Source organism: Gigantopelta aegis, chromosome 2 (assembly GCF_016097555.1).
Source record: "Gigantopelta aegis isolate Gae_Host chromosome 2, Gae_host_genome, whole genome shotgun sequence".
NCBI classification, from domain to species: domain Eukaryota; kingdom Metazoa; phylum Mollusca; class Gastropoda; order Neomphalida; family Peltospiridae; genus Gigantopelta; species Gigantopelta aegis.
The window spans coordinates 36,107,366-36,122,211 of NC_054700.1; the positions used below are offsets into that span (position 1 = coordinate 36,107,366).

The 14,846-nt window shown below is 37.8% G+C and overlaps 1 protein-coding gene across 2 annotated transcripts; it reads left to right on the plus strand.

Moving 5' to 3' along the window:
* Positions 1–6,552: 6,552 nt before the first annotated feature.
* On the plus strand, positions 6,553–11,208 carry LOC121384683. 2 transcript variants are annotated; one of them, XM_041515183.1, is made up of 2 exons: positions 6,553–6,627; positions 8,215–11,208. In XM_041515183.1, exon 2 carries the CDS (start codon positions 8,225–8,227, stop codon positions 9,302–9,304), a length of 1,080 nt encoding a protein of 359 aa, XP_041371117.1. In that variant the 5' UTR covers positions 6,553–6,627; positions 8,215–8,224; the 3' UTR covers positions 9,305–11,208. The 2 variants fall into 2 exon arrangements, with proteins under 2 accessions (XP_041371117.1, XP_041371110.1); XM_041515176.1 differs by lacking the exon at positions 6,553–6,627 and adding an exon at positions 6,640–6,878.
* The last annotated feature ends 3,638 nt before the right edge of the window (positions 11,209–14,846 follow it).

The window sequence follows — 14,846 nt, forward strand, 5'->3', positions numbered from 1 at the left end:
TTTGGTTTCAGACCCCCCCCCCCCCCCCATATCTATTTGCTTCCGCCGTGCCTGCTATCACCACCACGCCTATTTTTCTGAAGGTAAAATAATTAAATGGGACAGACCCTAGTTTGAACCCGTGAAAATTAACACTAAGTTTAGTTAATCTACAAACCTGAAACACATTTGGATAAAGTTACAGTTGAGTGAAACACGAGTCTGTGACTTTGAAATGGTAAAATACTCTCTAAAATTAAACTAAAATTCGACTCCATAACTTCTCAGAAGCACGTGCGTTTTTAAAAATACGACAAATGCATTTTGTGATATTAAAAACACCAGGAAGACCAAAAACACTTCGAATGTACGGAAATTTATAATCTAAGCCATAACATCTAAGTAAAGTATGATTTCAGTTATCAAAAATGGCTATAATAGTTTAAAAAAAAAAAAAAGGCCTTGATGTTTAAAAACTAGTGTATGTCCTTTTAAGTATGAGATGCCACATTTTTATTGGTGTACTGCCTGAGTGTTGTTGTTTACACTAAGACTTATTTTCCTGCTTATATCCAATTATCAGGTTCAAACATGCTGTCCCAGGCATCCTTAGATACCTTAGATATCCGGACTGTCTGTTCAATACCTATACCAGCCTTAAGTCCAAAGGCTTAACCACTACACCACCGAACCACTAAGGCAAGTCAGCCTGGGTGTCAATGAACAAGGGGATATTCTAACGTGCATGTTTAGAGCAAGCTGTTGTAGCGCATGCCTGGCGTGGTCGCCAGTTGTGGCGCGAGCCAGCCTTTGCGTCCAAGACAGAAGTATGTGTTGGAGGGGGGTGGGGGGTGGGGGGGGGGGGGGGGGTGGCGTTTCAATTACGACTTTAGCGCAAGAACTAAAGCCCGACCCGGAGATCTAAGGTAAGCAAGGGTAAGTCTGCTGTGTTACACTGATGCGATGCTTACAAGCTAGTATGTGTTATATACCCCCTGCGCGTGCTGTAACCTCACCGTGGTGTAACATTCTCTTCGAGAATGGCCAATACAGCACAACTCCCCTTTTGGGGCACCTTGTTGGCCGTGAGGTGCATCTCGTAATGCTGGATGATGTGATGCTGGTGGTTGAGTTGGGGGCATATCTACGGGTATGTTTTCTGGCAACACACCACTTTGGCCTGGAGTTCAGCCAGACGGGTGGTCAGGGAGGTCCAACCCGATAAATCGGCTGGTCACGCCATGCTCAAGAGCAAACAAACATTTTTTTGTGTTATATTTGACAAGAACAACCATTCCTTGAATGACCATGTGCATTTGTTGATCTTGGACAGTGGCTAGGGTGTTTTTTTTATTGCCTGAGTATATCAACCATGTATTCCTGGCATGCTTGTCTGGTGGTTATCCACAGCTTCATGTCCCCTTGTTGGACTCTGTGATGGGTGGGGCATGGTTGATGAATTTATTACTCTATAGTATGGGTAAAAACAACTCTCCGACTTCAGATGGGACCCTGAAACGGGTCCACACCGAGGTTGCGGATTCTTCCTCCCTTAATTCATCGAAGTGGGTAATCCGGTCAAGAGATCTGCAAGGAGTCATCGAACATGAAATAACTGAAAATGTATCATCGTAGGGAGTGTCATCGGTGAAACGGATTAATAATCGTCGGAACAGTGAGTTTGTTCCAACGAATACTTTGATCTTAACTTTCAGTACACCAGTCCTTCCTCAGTCAGTCAAAGCCGGATATCTCAGTATATCTGTTGTGCCATTTATACCGAATACCTTACGCTGTTTTAAATGTCAGAAGTTTGGTCATGGTCAAAACTGCATGTCGAAACAAGCTGACATTTTCTCGTTGTGGTCAATTTGACCATGACAGCAAATCATGTACTAATGACATTCTTTGTATCAACTGTAAGAGAAACCATTTCGCATATTCGCGAGAATGTGCGAGATGGAAATTCGAGAAAAGGGTACAACAGATTAAGGTTGACAAAAACTTGCCATTTCCTGAGGCTTGTGAAAACAGAAACACCTGTCGTAGCAGGTAAATCGTATGCTATGGCAGTCAAGGTTTCCACAAGAAGTATTTCAACTAATACTGACATAATTTGGCGATATGATGAGGCTAAATATCGAAAGCTTTCTGATATAGAAAAAGCTGCTAAACAGGCTGATAAGGCAACCCAGAAACACAATGAAGTTTCGCAGAAGCAGCAGGAAGCTTTCCAAACACCTAAAACATGTACAAAAGTTAGACAAGTGTCTCTGGATTCACAGAATCCATCAGGTAGGTCGACTGCTATGATGCCAGGCGCTAGTGGTCTTCTTCAGTCAGGTAAAGGAAAAAAACCCCAGTAAGGAGTGCTCTTCGGGACGTTTGAAAAAACATTTGAAATGCGTTCTGTCCCGATAAGTAATTCGCTTGATTCTTTGGCGATAGACGTGGGTGATGAGATGGATGATTTCCCTCAAATTTACTCACAAGCTAAGTCAAAGGAAAAAACAAATATCAATCCCATACGTCCCCCTGATGACTAATTCAGTCATTCAGTGGAACTGCCGTGGACTTAGGCCCACTTTTGATGAATTAAGTCTTTTAATTCAGAAACATAGTCCTCTTGCAGTGTGTCTTCAGGAAACGTTCTTGAAGGACACTGATTATATTACAATGAGAGGATTTAACGTCTATCATAAATTTCAAGAAACTGAAAATAGAGCAGCTGGGGGTATTTTCATTCTTCTTAATGAAAACATTCCTCAGAGTATAATAATATTAAATACCAGTTTATAAGCTGTGGCTGTAAAAGTCACGGCTCATAAAACTATTACTCTATGTTCAGTTTATTTACCTCCTCGAAACCATTTTAGTTTTAATCCAAGGGATCTTCAGGATCTTATTAACCAGCTCCCTACTCCATTTATTATTATGGGGGATTTTAATGGTCACCACACTTTGTGGGGATGCGAGGATATTAATACTAGAGGTAAACAATTAGAAGACTTAATTCTCAAAAATGACTTACTTTTATTTAATGATAAAAGTCATACATATTTTCATTCTGCTAGTGGTTCTTTTACTTCTATAGATTTAACCCTTTGTAGTCCTTCACTTTTTTTTAATTTCTCATGGAAAGTTGGTTCAGACCCTTGTGGTAGTGACCACTTTCCCATTATTTTGGAGAATGATGGACCTCCATCACTTGAAAGGGTTCAAAGGTGGAAGTTGGCGAAGGCAAATTGGAGTCAGGTTCGGCATATATGCAGCACTCGTCTGCAACAATTTGCGATTACTGATGCTGATGATCCCATGTTTTTGTTCACTTCCATCTTGATGGACATTGCAGATGAAACTATTCCTAAGACTTCGGCAGTCCCAAAGCGTTTCAATAAACAATGGTTTAAAGATACGTGCAAGGATGCATTCAAAGAACGAAACAGGTTATTTGAGAGGTTCAAACGTGAACCTACTGGGGATAACCTGGATGTATTTCGTATTGCTAGGGCCAAGGCTCACAGACAGACAGAGTAAGAAATCATCATAGAATTATCGCCCTATCGCTTTGACAAGTTGCATTTGTAAAACCATGGAACGAATGATCAATCGTAGACTTGTCTGGTATCTTGAATCCCACAAATTGCTTACTAACATGCAATGTGGGTTCAGATCTAGACATAGCACGGTTGATCATCTTATTAGATTTGAAACGTTTGGTAGGGAAGCTTTCATCCATAATCAGCACTTGGTTTCTGTGTTTTTTTTATTTGGAGAAAGCTTACGATACCACGTGGAAGTATGGAATTTAAACGTCCTCCGTGGCATGGGCCTAAGAGGTCGACTTCCTGTTTTTATTTCTCAATTTTTAAAAGATAGATCTTTTAAAGTCCAGGTGGGGTCGACTTTGTCCGACATTCATCCACAGGAGATGGGTGTGCCTCAAGGTAGTATCCTGTCTGTAACTTTATTTTCTGTGAAAATTAACAGCATCACCCAGTGTTTAACACCTGGTGTGAATTGCTCGTTATATGTTAATGATTTTAAGATTTGCTATAGATCGTCCAATATGAGTATCATTGAACGTAAGTTGCAGCTTTATTTGAATAAACTTCATCAATGGGCAATTGAAAATGGCTTTAGATTCTCAAAGGCAAAAACGGTTTGTATGCATATCTGCCAGAAAAGAGGTATCCACTTAGATCCACAGTTGTTTTTAGACAAAAATCCAATTCCAGATGTGGAGGAGACCAAATTTCTGGGGGTTATATTTGACAGGAAGCTATGCTTTGTGCCTCATCTTAAATATGTTAAAAAGAAGGCTTAAAAGCTCTCAGTATTTTAAAAGTTATTGGTAATACAGAATGGGGAGCAGACCGCAAGGTTATGCTCCGTCTGTATAGATCTTTAATTAGATCAAAAATTGATTATGGGTGCATTGTGTATGGGTTGGCATGCAAGTCTTACTTGCAGATGCTAGATCCTATACACAACCAGGGACTTAGACTTTGTCTTGGTGCATTTAGAACATCTCCTGTAGAGAGCTTGTACGTTGATGCACACGAACCTTGTTTGGGTGCTAGACGTGCAAAGCTTTCTTTGCAGTATCTATCAAGATTAAATCTTTACCGAAACATCCTACACACGATGGTGTGTTTGACAACAAATATATGAAGTTGTTTGATGCAGGGCCAAATGCTATTCGTACATTTGGTCTTCGCATTCAGCAGTTTTTGTCGCTTTCCAACATTGATTTAACTGACACTTTGGAGACTCCTTTATATTTTGTTTTACCACCTTGGCGTATTACACCACCTAAAATTGTGTTTGATCTTGCGCATCTGAAGAAAGATCATACAGATGCTGTTGTGTACAAACAATTTTTCATGGAAATTCAAAACAAGTACCGTGATTACATTCCTGTGTATACAGACGGACCACGGGATGGGGATTCTGTGGCTTGTGCTACAGTTTTTCCATCAGACTGCCTGACTCGGCATCAATCTTTAGTACTGAAGTTTGGGCAGTCATTAAAACCTTAGAAGAAATCAAGGATTCTAGTGCATCCAAATTTATTCTTTTTACTGACTCACTTTCGTGTCTCCAAGCTTTACGCAATATGAAGCTGGACCATCCCTTAATTGGGATGGTGATACGAAAGTGTGTCTTCTTATCCATTGCCAATAAAGACATTGTATTTTGTTGGGTGCCCAGCCATCAGGGGTAATGATAAGGCAGATTCTGCTGCCGAGTCTGCTTTGGATTTGCCTCATGCCAGGGTTGGTGTACCTTATACCGATTTTAAATATAGTATCATCCAATTTATCTTTTCGACTTGGCAACATGATTGGGACGGTGCGGTTGCGAACAAGCTTAATGCTATCAAACCAGTCTTGGGAGAGTGGCAGTCCTCCTATAGACAGTGTAGGAAGGATGAAATAGTCTTGTGTCGTGCTCTCATCGGTCATACATATCTGACCCATTCATTTATCATAAAGAAAGATCCTCCACCTCAATGTGAGCACTGTCATTGTACTCTGACGGTGCGCCACATTTTGGTGGAGTGTAAGCATCTGCAAGAAAGTAGAAAAGATATATTTGGTGAAAGAAATGTGATGGAATCATTTCGATTCCATCCAGAACTTTTACTGCAATTTTTACGTGATACTGACCTTTATTCTACTGTCCGAACCAAATTGTTAACAACTACAAGAAATTACTCTCCTACCTTTAATTGCCGTTAGATTTCCTCCAAAGTTTGTCCAGACACAAATCGCAAAAAAAAACCCACTACAAATATACAGATTCCACATACGAGACTGCAACGATGTCGCCGATATCGTCTTTGCTGAGATTGCATAGGAAAAAATGCATGCGGTTATCTGCCGTCTGCCATGTTGCTTATTTATGGAATATTCTTCAAGAGGGGTGAAAGCCTCTAAAGTATGTGACACAATTAATATGAAATCAATGATCTCTAGTGGTATCTTTAAAAAAAATAAAAAATAAAAATATGACGCCATTACGTTTGCTTTTATATTATAACATGTTATGACGTTGTTAGATTAAGTCCAATCCTTTCACCCCTCTTGAAGAACATTCCAAAAAAGTTAAAATGGCAGCTGGCACAAAATTACATGCTTTTTGCCCTATGCGCTTTCAGCGAAGTCGATATAGGTGACATAATTATCATCTGGTATGTGGAATATATGTCATTGTAATGGTTATTTCAAGATTTCTTTCTGGACAAACTTTGGAGGAAATTTAACGACAATTAAAGGTAGGAGAGTAATTTTTCGTAGTTGTTAACAATTTGGTTCGGAAATTTTAATATTACCTATCTGTGATATTTGTATTTTTGCACAGTTCTTGACTATTGAATTTTTATATTGATGTGGTTCATTATTTAATGTTTAGCATTTACCGTAGTTTGACACCCAGTAGCCGATGTATTTTTCGTGCTGGGGTGTCGTTAAACATTCATTCATTGTGTTATATACGCTATTGGCAATGGGAATTGATTTGGTTTAAGGTAACCTAGTCTCTCCGGGAGGAAAAAAACAACAACAACAAACTAATGATGCAAGGGCGATAACTCTATACGATTTCTTAGAATAACGTCTATCATCAAACTAGTTCCTATTTCGAGTACGTAAGCATTAAATTTGAAACTGCATATGCCTGTTGCATGCAAATCACACCATGATAGTGTTATGTTTACAACAGTAACTGTAAGTTTAAACCTTAACCAATGATAAAAACGCATTAGCACGAACGATGACTGCATAAGCTCACCGAAGTCCGGACATCTATCACTGAATCAGTGAATGAGGAATCAGCTGATCGATTGGGAAAATTCTCCAGAACTTCTGAAGTTGCTCCGATTGATATCGATAATTGTAGTTATTAATATTCATTGTTACTAGTCAAATATTCAGGTTGATGTGGTAAAAAATAATACTTTAGAGAGTGTTCTAGTGTTTTTAATATCCTCTTAGCCACTATCGGAGTCTATCCAGTCTATTATTAACTTAATTAAGTCGTGTCATTTGATATTTCCATGTTTCAACCGTTTCTCAACCGAAATATTGCAACAAATGGATACACAAACCAAAAATGTACAACCTGCCATACTCACAAAATCCCAATTGAAGTACTTGCATCATTATTAACAAAATAAATCTTCAACGACAACCTTAAAAAATATCCCCGCCATTTGAAATTTGTTAAGTAGAGGGAAACAACTCGCTGTGCACGTTAAGAAAAATTTAGTTTTCTTAATTTATGGCGATCATGCCCAAAATATATAATATATATCGAAGTGTTCTCTGCATGCACATGTTTATTTTGACATACTAAGTGAGTGACATCAGTAAAAATGTGAGGTCACACATCAATTGTTTTTCTATGGAAGCAAATAGGGGCACTAAAATTTGAAAACATAAATTAAGGATGTAGATCAATAGAGTTTTACTTTAAAAATATGACTATTACTACAGTATATATAGTTAGTATTAGGCTATATTTGAATAAACATTAAAAGAATATTTAGATAAAAAATACAAATAGAAATAACCAAAGCTATTAAAACAAAAACGTTTGTCCCACCTCATGTTGCAAGCAATATTTTAAACACCATGCAACAAACTGCTGACCAATAAATATTTTAAAATAATTATATAAACAGTTCTTCAAGACATAAATTCAACCATGCAAATTACAGTTATATACTTTGTTTTTATGACATTTTTTGCTTCTGTACTTGAAAATAGTAAATAACATGACTCAATAGCGTTTCGTTTTTTCATTCAGTGAGCAGGGAAGGCCGTGATTGCATATGTAAATTTTTCTGCATTGTTGGTTCAAGTAACAATTAAAAAGCTTTTTCAAGTAATAATTATAATAAAATTACAAAGTAGTTTTAAAATATACTAACACAATTATTAAGTACCTCGAATCACCAGGGACCCATGCTACTGTATGTATTATGTGGTGTGAGTAATTTTTAGTTTGCTCCAATTTCCTTTATCCGTATTCTGTTTGTTCTAATTTAAACATCAAAAACCATCCCATTTTACTTCTGCATTTGACTTACAAAAACCTATCTTTGATTACATTTTGATTTTGCTCAGTTTGTAGGCCACTTGCCTGAGGTTTTTTTTGGCATGCCAACTTCACATTGCAACATGCCCTTCTTGTATGAATTTTATGTACCAACTTATTTTATATTTTCAGATCATGGCAAATGATGGGGAACGAACAATCTGAAGTTCATAACAAATGGCTAACGTGCATCCCCAAAATTATACGGGAATTTTCTATCTCTGAATCGAACGTCTCGTCAAATGCCTACATCATGGACTCCGACACCGACTCGGATAGTGACGATGTCTGCAGTGAACAGTCACAATTGCTCGAAACTGCCGTTGTTGATAACGACAGAGAAAAACTTCTCGAAGCTCTGCACGACACAAACCCAAACCTACCTCTGAACGAGAAGAAAGAAAATGCCTTGATCGTAGCCATCAAGCTAAGCCATTTGGAAATGGTAAACATCTTGCTCAGTACTGACCACTGTAACAAAGACTTCATAAACATTCACGACTGTTCGGCCCTCGACATTGCCTTGATAACAGCGTTTGACAACAGCATCGAACCCCGCCATTCAGTGTGCTGGCAGATCGTCTCACTCCTGTTCGACCATCACGCGGAACCGTCGTGTAAAGATGCTATGATGTACATTATCAGAACGGCCTTCAAGTTTGAACACGCCAGTTTCATTCACCGGCTGATACAGACACTGATAGAGCATGCAAGCTCCTACAGAATTCATGAGACGTTGCTAGAGAAACTGCATCGCCACCAGCCGATGTTGACGAACAGCATTGACCCTTTCCTCGAACACGCGTCGGCCTTCAGCATCAAGCTCATCAAGCTGCACAACAGGAACATACTGCCGCTGGTCATGAGTGCCTTCGTGTACTACATCGAGTCCCACTGGGACTCCAAGCAGATCAGGGCCCGCGTCTTCATGCAGCTGGTTGTGTACGCAACGGTGGCTGGCTGGCACTGGTCCTCGAAGGAGGTGTTGCACATATCAAAGGTGTGCGAGGATCTCGCCCAGTGGTGCCGATGCTGGCCCAGTCGACCGGCCTCGCTGTGCCACCTCTCTCGAGTTGTGATACGCAGCACAACGCCTCTCTCTATGACGGACACACTGAGAGGTTTGTCGCTGCCAGAGACGGTCAAAGATTACATCATGCTCAAGGACGTGGACAATTTGTTTTCCAAAAACGACTGGCGGATTGAATCGGTGTTGTTTTGATCATAGAGTCGGACGGCATACTATCACACTTTCTGAATGAAGTACATGCTTGATGTGAACATTATGACAGTACTGAATCAAGTGTATGCTTGATGTAAACATAACACTACTGAATCAAGTATATGCTTGATGTGAACATCATGACACTACTGAATCAGGTATATGCTTGATGTGAACATCAAAACACTACCAAATCAGGTACATGCTTGATGTAAACGTAACACAGTTGAATCAAGTATATGCTTGATATGAACATAACTGTTGAATCAAGTGTGTGCTTGATATAAACATCATAACATTACTGAATCAAGTACATGCTTGATGTGAACATCAGAACAATACTGAATCGAGTATATGCTTGATGTAAACATCATAACACTAGTGAATCAAGTATATGTTTAAAGTAAACATAAGACTATTAAATCAAGTACATGCTTATGTGAACATCATAACAATACAGAATCAAGTATATTACTTGGTATACGCACTCAACATTAGAGAAGTGGGTATAAACGTGACATTCTCCCATCACACTTCAGTACTGAATCAAGTATATGCTTGATAGACACACGTCGCACTACTGAATCCAAGTATACACTTGATATAAGCTATTATCACATTATTGAATCAAGTACATATGCTTGATATAAGCATATTATACTACTGAATTGGGTATGGTATGGTCATCGACCTACTATAATCACATTGTTGAATCAGTATATGCTTGATATATACAAATCACACAACTATAATATTTGCTTGATATACACACAATACTACTGACTGGATGAAGTTTACACTTGATATACATGCATTATCAGACTACTGAATCAAGTATACACTTGATATACACCCATCACTACTGAATCAAGTGTATGCTTGATTTACACCCATCACTACTGAATCAAGTATATGCTTGATTTACACCCATCACTACTGAATCGAGTGTATGCTTGATTTACACCCATCACTACTGAATCGAGTGTATGCTTGATTTACACCCATCACTACTGAATCAAGTATATGCTTGATCTACACCCATCACTACTGAATCAAGTATATGCTTGATCTACACCCATCACTACTGAATCAAGTATAGGCTTGATCTACACCCATCACTACTGAATCAAGTATAGGCTTGATCTACACCCATCACTACTGAATCAAACACCCATCACTACTGAATCAAGTATAATTATGCTCAATATACAGGTATGCATATCGCATCACTGACTCGAGTATACATACATGATGTATGCATTATCACACTACGGAATCAAGTATACACTTGATATAAGCATTATCCTATTAATGAATGTATTATATGCTATACATGTATATACGCACATCAGCATTATCCTATTGATGAATGTATTATATGCTGTATATACGCACATCATACTGCAGTATCCCTTGATGCCAAAACGCCTGATGATTCTAACATTATTTATTACTTTTACACATACAGTAATGTTGTTATTTTGTACTTTGATACAAGGAATATTAATATTGTCATAGGATAGATGTACAATACCATTCTCCCAGACATTCTGATGTACCTTGGAAATCCTCATGTCAAAGATAGACTCAAATGGGAACAGTGAAGGTGACTGTTATTGAAGAAGGCATCTCAGTGTGGTAAACGGAATAATCATTGTTTGTTGAATACAAAATCACGGCTGTATGAAATATTTTTGGTAAAAAGTGTCCTTTTTGTGTAGCTATACAAGATCCTGCTGCCTCCCCACCATGATTCATTTTTTACTGACCCCCCCCCCCCCCCCCACCTCTTCTCTCCCATTTATTTTGGTTAGCTACAGCCTTAAAAATACTAATAGTATTTTTGATTTGATTTGCCTTTCTCTAAGTTGGCCTACATTTATAGAATAAAAAGTACATGTATCTGTATTGTTATTGTTGATATGTGGAAAATGTGCTTCAAAAATCTTCATTCACCAACACGGGAGAAGGATTTAGCTCAGTCAGTTAAATGCTCACGTGAGGTGCTTGCGTCACAGGATCAAACCATCTTGGTGGATCCATTCAACCAGTACACAACAACTGGCCATTGACCGTGGTATGTGCTTTCCTGCATGTGGGAAAATGCTTATAAAAGATCCCTTACTGCATTAGGAAAAATGTAGTGGGTTTTCTGTGATGACTTGTGTCAGAATTACTAAATGTTTGACATCCAATAGCCGAACTTTAACTTTTTTCTAAGTTGGCCTACATTTATAGAATAAAATGTATCTGTATGGTTATCGTTAATTTGCAGAAAATATGCTTTAAAAATATTCATTCACTAATAGACTGTGGCCAATTGGTAAATCACTGTACCATCATTGTCAGTAATAGTTATTCACTAACAGTACAGTTTAATCACTGTACCATCATTGTCATTTATAGTTACTCACTAACAGTACAGTTTAATCACTGTACCATCATTGTCATTTATAGTTACTCACTAACAGTACAGTTTAATCACTGCACCATCATTGTCATTTATAGTTACTCACTAACAGTACAGTTTAATCACTGCACCATCATTGTCATTAATAGTTATTCACTAACAGTACAGTTTAATCACTGCACCATCATTGTCAGTAATAGTTACTCACTAACAGTACAGTTTAATCACTGCACCATCATTGTCATTTATAGTTACTCACCAACAGTACAGTTTAATCACTGCACCATCATTGTCAGTAATAGTTATTCACTATCAGTACAGTTTAATCACTGCACCATCATTGTCAGTAATAGTTATTCACTATCAGTACTAGATACTTATTAGTCCCCTATCGATCCAACCGGAGGGGACTATAGGTTTCGTCTCCACCCTGTCTGTCTGTCCATCCGTCTGTTCCACTTTTAGTTTTCCAGGTTGATTTTGTTTTGAGAATGCCTCAAGATATTGACCTGACGTGTCTCTATTATGTACTGTTACAGATCAAGTATGACTTTAATGACGATTTACACATTTTTGACAGAGTTATGGCCCTTGAAATTGGGAGATACATAAACTTGTTTTCTGGACATTTTTCTGTAATGTCTCATTATATTGAGCCGATATTTTGTGTATAGCGTTATCATGTACTGTTACAGATAAAGTTTGACTCTCATGGCAATTTTCCTATTTTTCAGGCCCCATGTACTTAGGAGATATGAACATTTGTTGGGCCCAGCTAGTAGGGGACATGTATTACTTTAGCAGTACTCTCAGAATGCTTGATTATCTGCAGTTAATCTTGTCTGGAAAACTGCATAAAAAAAGATTCCTTAGTGCTAATGGGAAAATGTTGCATGTTTCTTCCGACTACCTGTCCCATTACCTAATGTTTGGCATCCACTAGCCGATATTTAATAAATCAGTGTGCTCTAGTGGTGTTGTTAAACAAAACACTTAATTTGCTTTTAAAGTTTCTACCAGATGGGGGGGGGGGGTGGGGATATTGTTCTATAAAACGGTCCAGTGCCAGCCAGAGCTAGAATTTGTTTAAAATCCAGTAGCCATGAGATCAGTGATTTTAAAAATGTACCAGCCACAATTAAAAACTCACTAGCCCAACTTTAAGTTAATACAATTTTACTAAATAATAGTAATAATTGGATATGTCGCCTACAGAGGGAGGTAGAGCTTAAAAACACTACATATTTACAAAATGACTTAACTGTAACATTTGACAAAATATTTTTACTGGCCGTCGGGCATGGCAATAGTAGTTATTTTCTAGCCCAACGTTGAATATCACTAGCCATGGGACTGGGGCTATCACAATCTAGAAGCCCTGGCCAGCACAACAGGGGCCCTGGGGGTACTAGTAAATACCTAAACAGGTTATAGTGGTGAACACATTTTTATTAGTTAGGCCAGTATTTTTTAATTTTTAGGTTTACGAACAAGAACTTTTGTGCACGGAGGAAGAGGGGGGGCCCTGTTTGGGGTGTATCAGTAGGGGTGATTTTTTTTTTTAATATGGCTACTTTGATAGATGTGGATTCTTTGTGACAAAATAAGATTGACAAGGCACCTCTAAGCTCCCACATTTCCTGTGGGAAAATAGACACTACTGATGCTTTTAATGTGAGAGAAGAAAGAGTGCTACAAAGCGAATCGGACCGAAGACGAATTAACAATTCGTATCTACAACGGTATATTTATTGACGAAATAAGTGTTATTTCTCACTGTTACCTTACGAAATGCGCCACAATAGACTAGAATGGTAACTTTTTTTTTCTTTAGAGCTATTTGTGGAAGTCGGCGGCAAAAAAATTAAAAATAAAAGTGAAAAATACGACTTTTTTTTATTTGAGCAAAATTTTATGTCTGAATAATAAAAAAAATACTGGCCATATTCAACTGCCTTGTTTGACACCCAATAGTCGATCATGACTTTTGTGCTGGGGTGTCGTTAAACATCCATTCATTTCCATTCATTCATTACAGTATCACCATACCAAATATTGATAGTTATTCAACTGTAGTCCAGTATTGCCTTCATAAGATGTGGATACAATTTAGCATCAACACAAGGTGTTCATTTGATAGTTATTCAACTGTACAGTACTATTATTAAAAGATCAATTTATTAAGTAGTGGCTTAATCTTCGGCCCACTGTGAATGGTAATTTTCACTGGCAGCCCACTGGCGATACTGATGCAGTCAGGTTGGTTCAACAAGAATGTCTTGTGATTTGGAGATTAGTACATGCTCTGTATTTTGGGTTGTTCATTTTCCCGTTACAGGTACTTGTAACAATAATTGTATGGTAATTCTATCACAATTAAAGGTTGTACCTTGCTTGAAATAGTAATTGTTCACATCTAGCCACGTGGAATTCATTTCTGGGTGTGTAATCACCTACACATTTTACTAGTAGTACTTTACAGACCCAAAATTTCAAATCTGGAGACCAGTAAATAAAAAAGTGTTTATTTACATTTAATGTCTTCAACCCACAGTATATGTATTTTTTCTCTGGATTTAAAAAAAAAAGAAAAATACTATAACTCCATTTTGTTCTATTGATGCAAATTAAAATATATTTAGTTAAATAGTTTATTATACTATCAAGTCATTTATGTTTTTTTACAAGTCAGGTTGATGAAAGCAAAGCACCTTGTCATAAATTAGAGAGTTTGTTTACACACTGCATATGGAGATGGACGGAGCTGATGTCACTTCGCCCCAAGCTATAGCACCGGACGTCACAAAAACTAAACAAAATGGCTGCCTCCAGTTAGCAGGAATAATGATGTTTTTTTATTAACTCTAAAATTAAGCATTTTTCATTTGTTAAAGTGTCAGTATGTGTTAATGGTCCGGGTATGCATCTTTCCAACATATAAGGCTCTTGTTTGAGTTCACCCTCCCTTTAATGATGATGATCTTTTGAAGAAAAAAAAAACTCTAAGGCAACAGAAAACTGTATTTTTTATTTTCATGCAGTAGTCTACATTCTACTTTTGACAAAACATAAATAACAAATATTATCACTTTCTGTTCCAGTTTTGTACATGGTCAGTAAACAATGTTGACA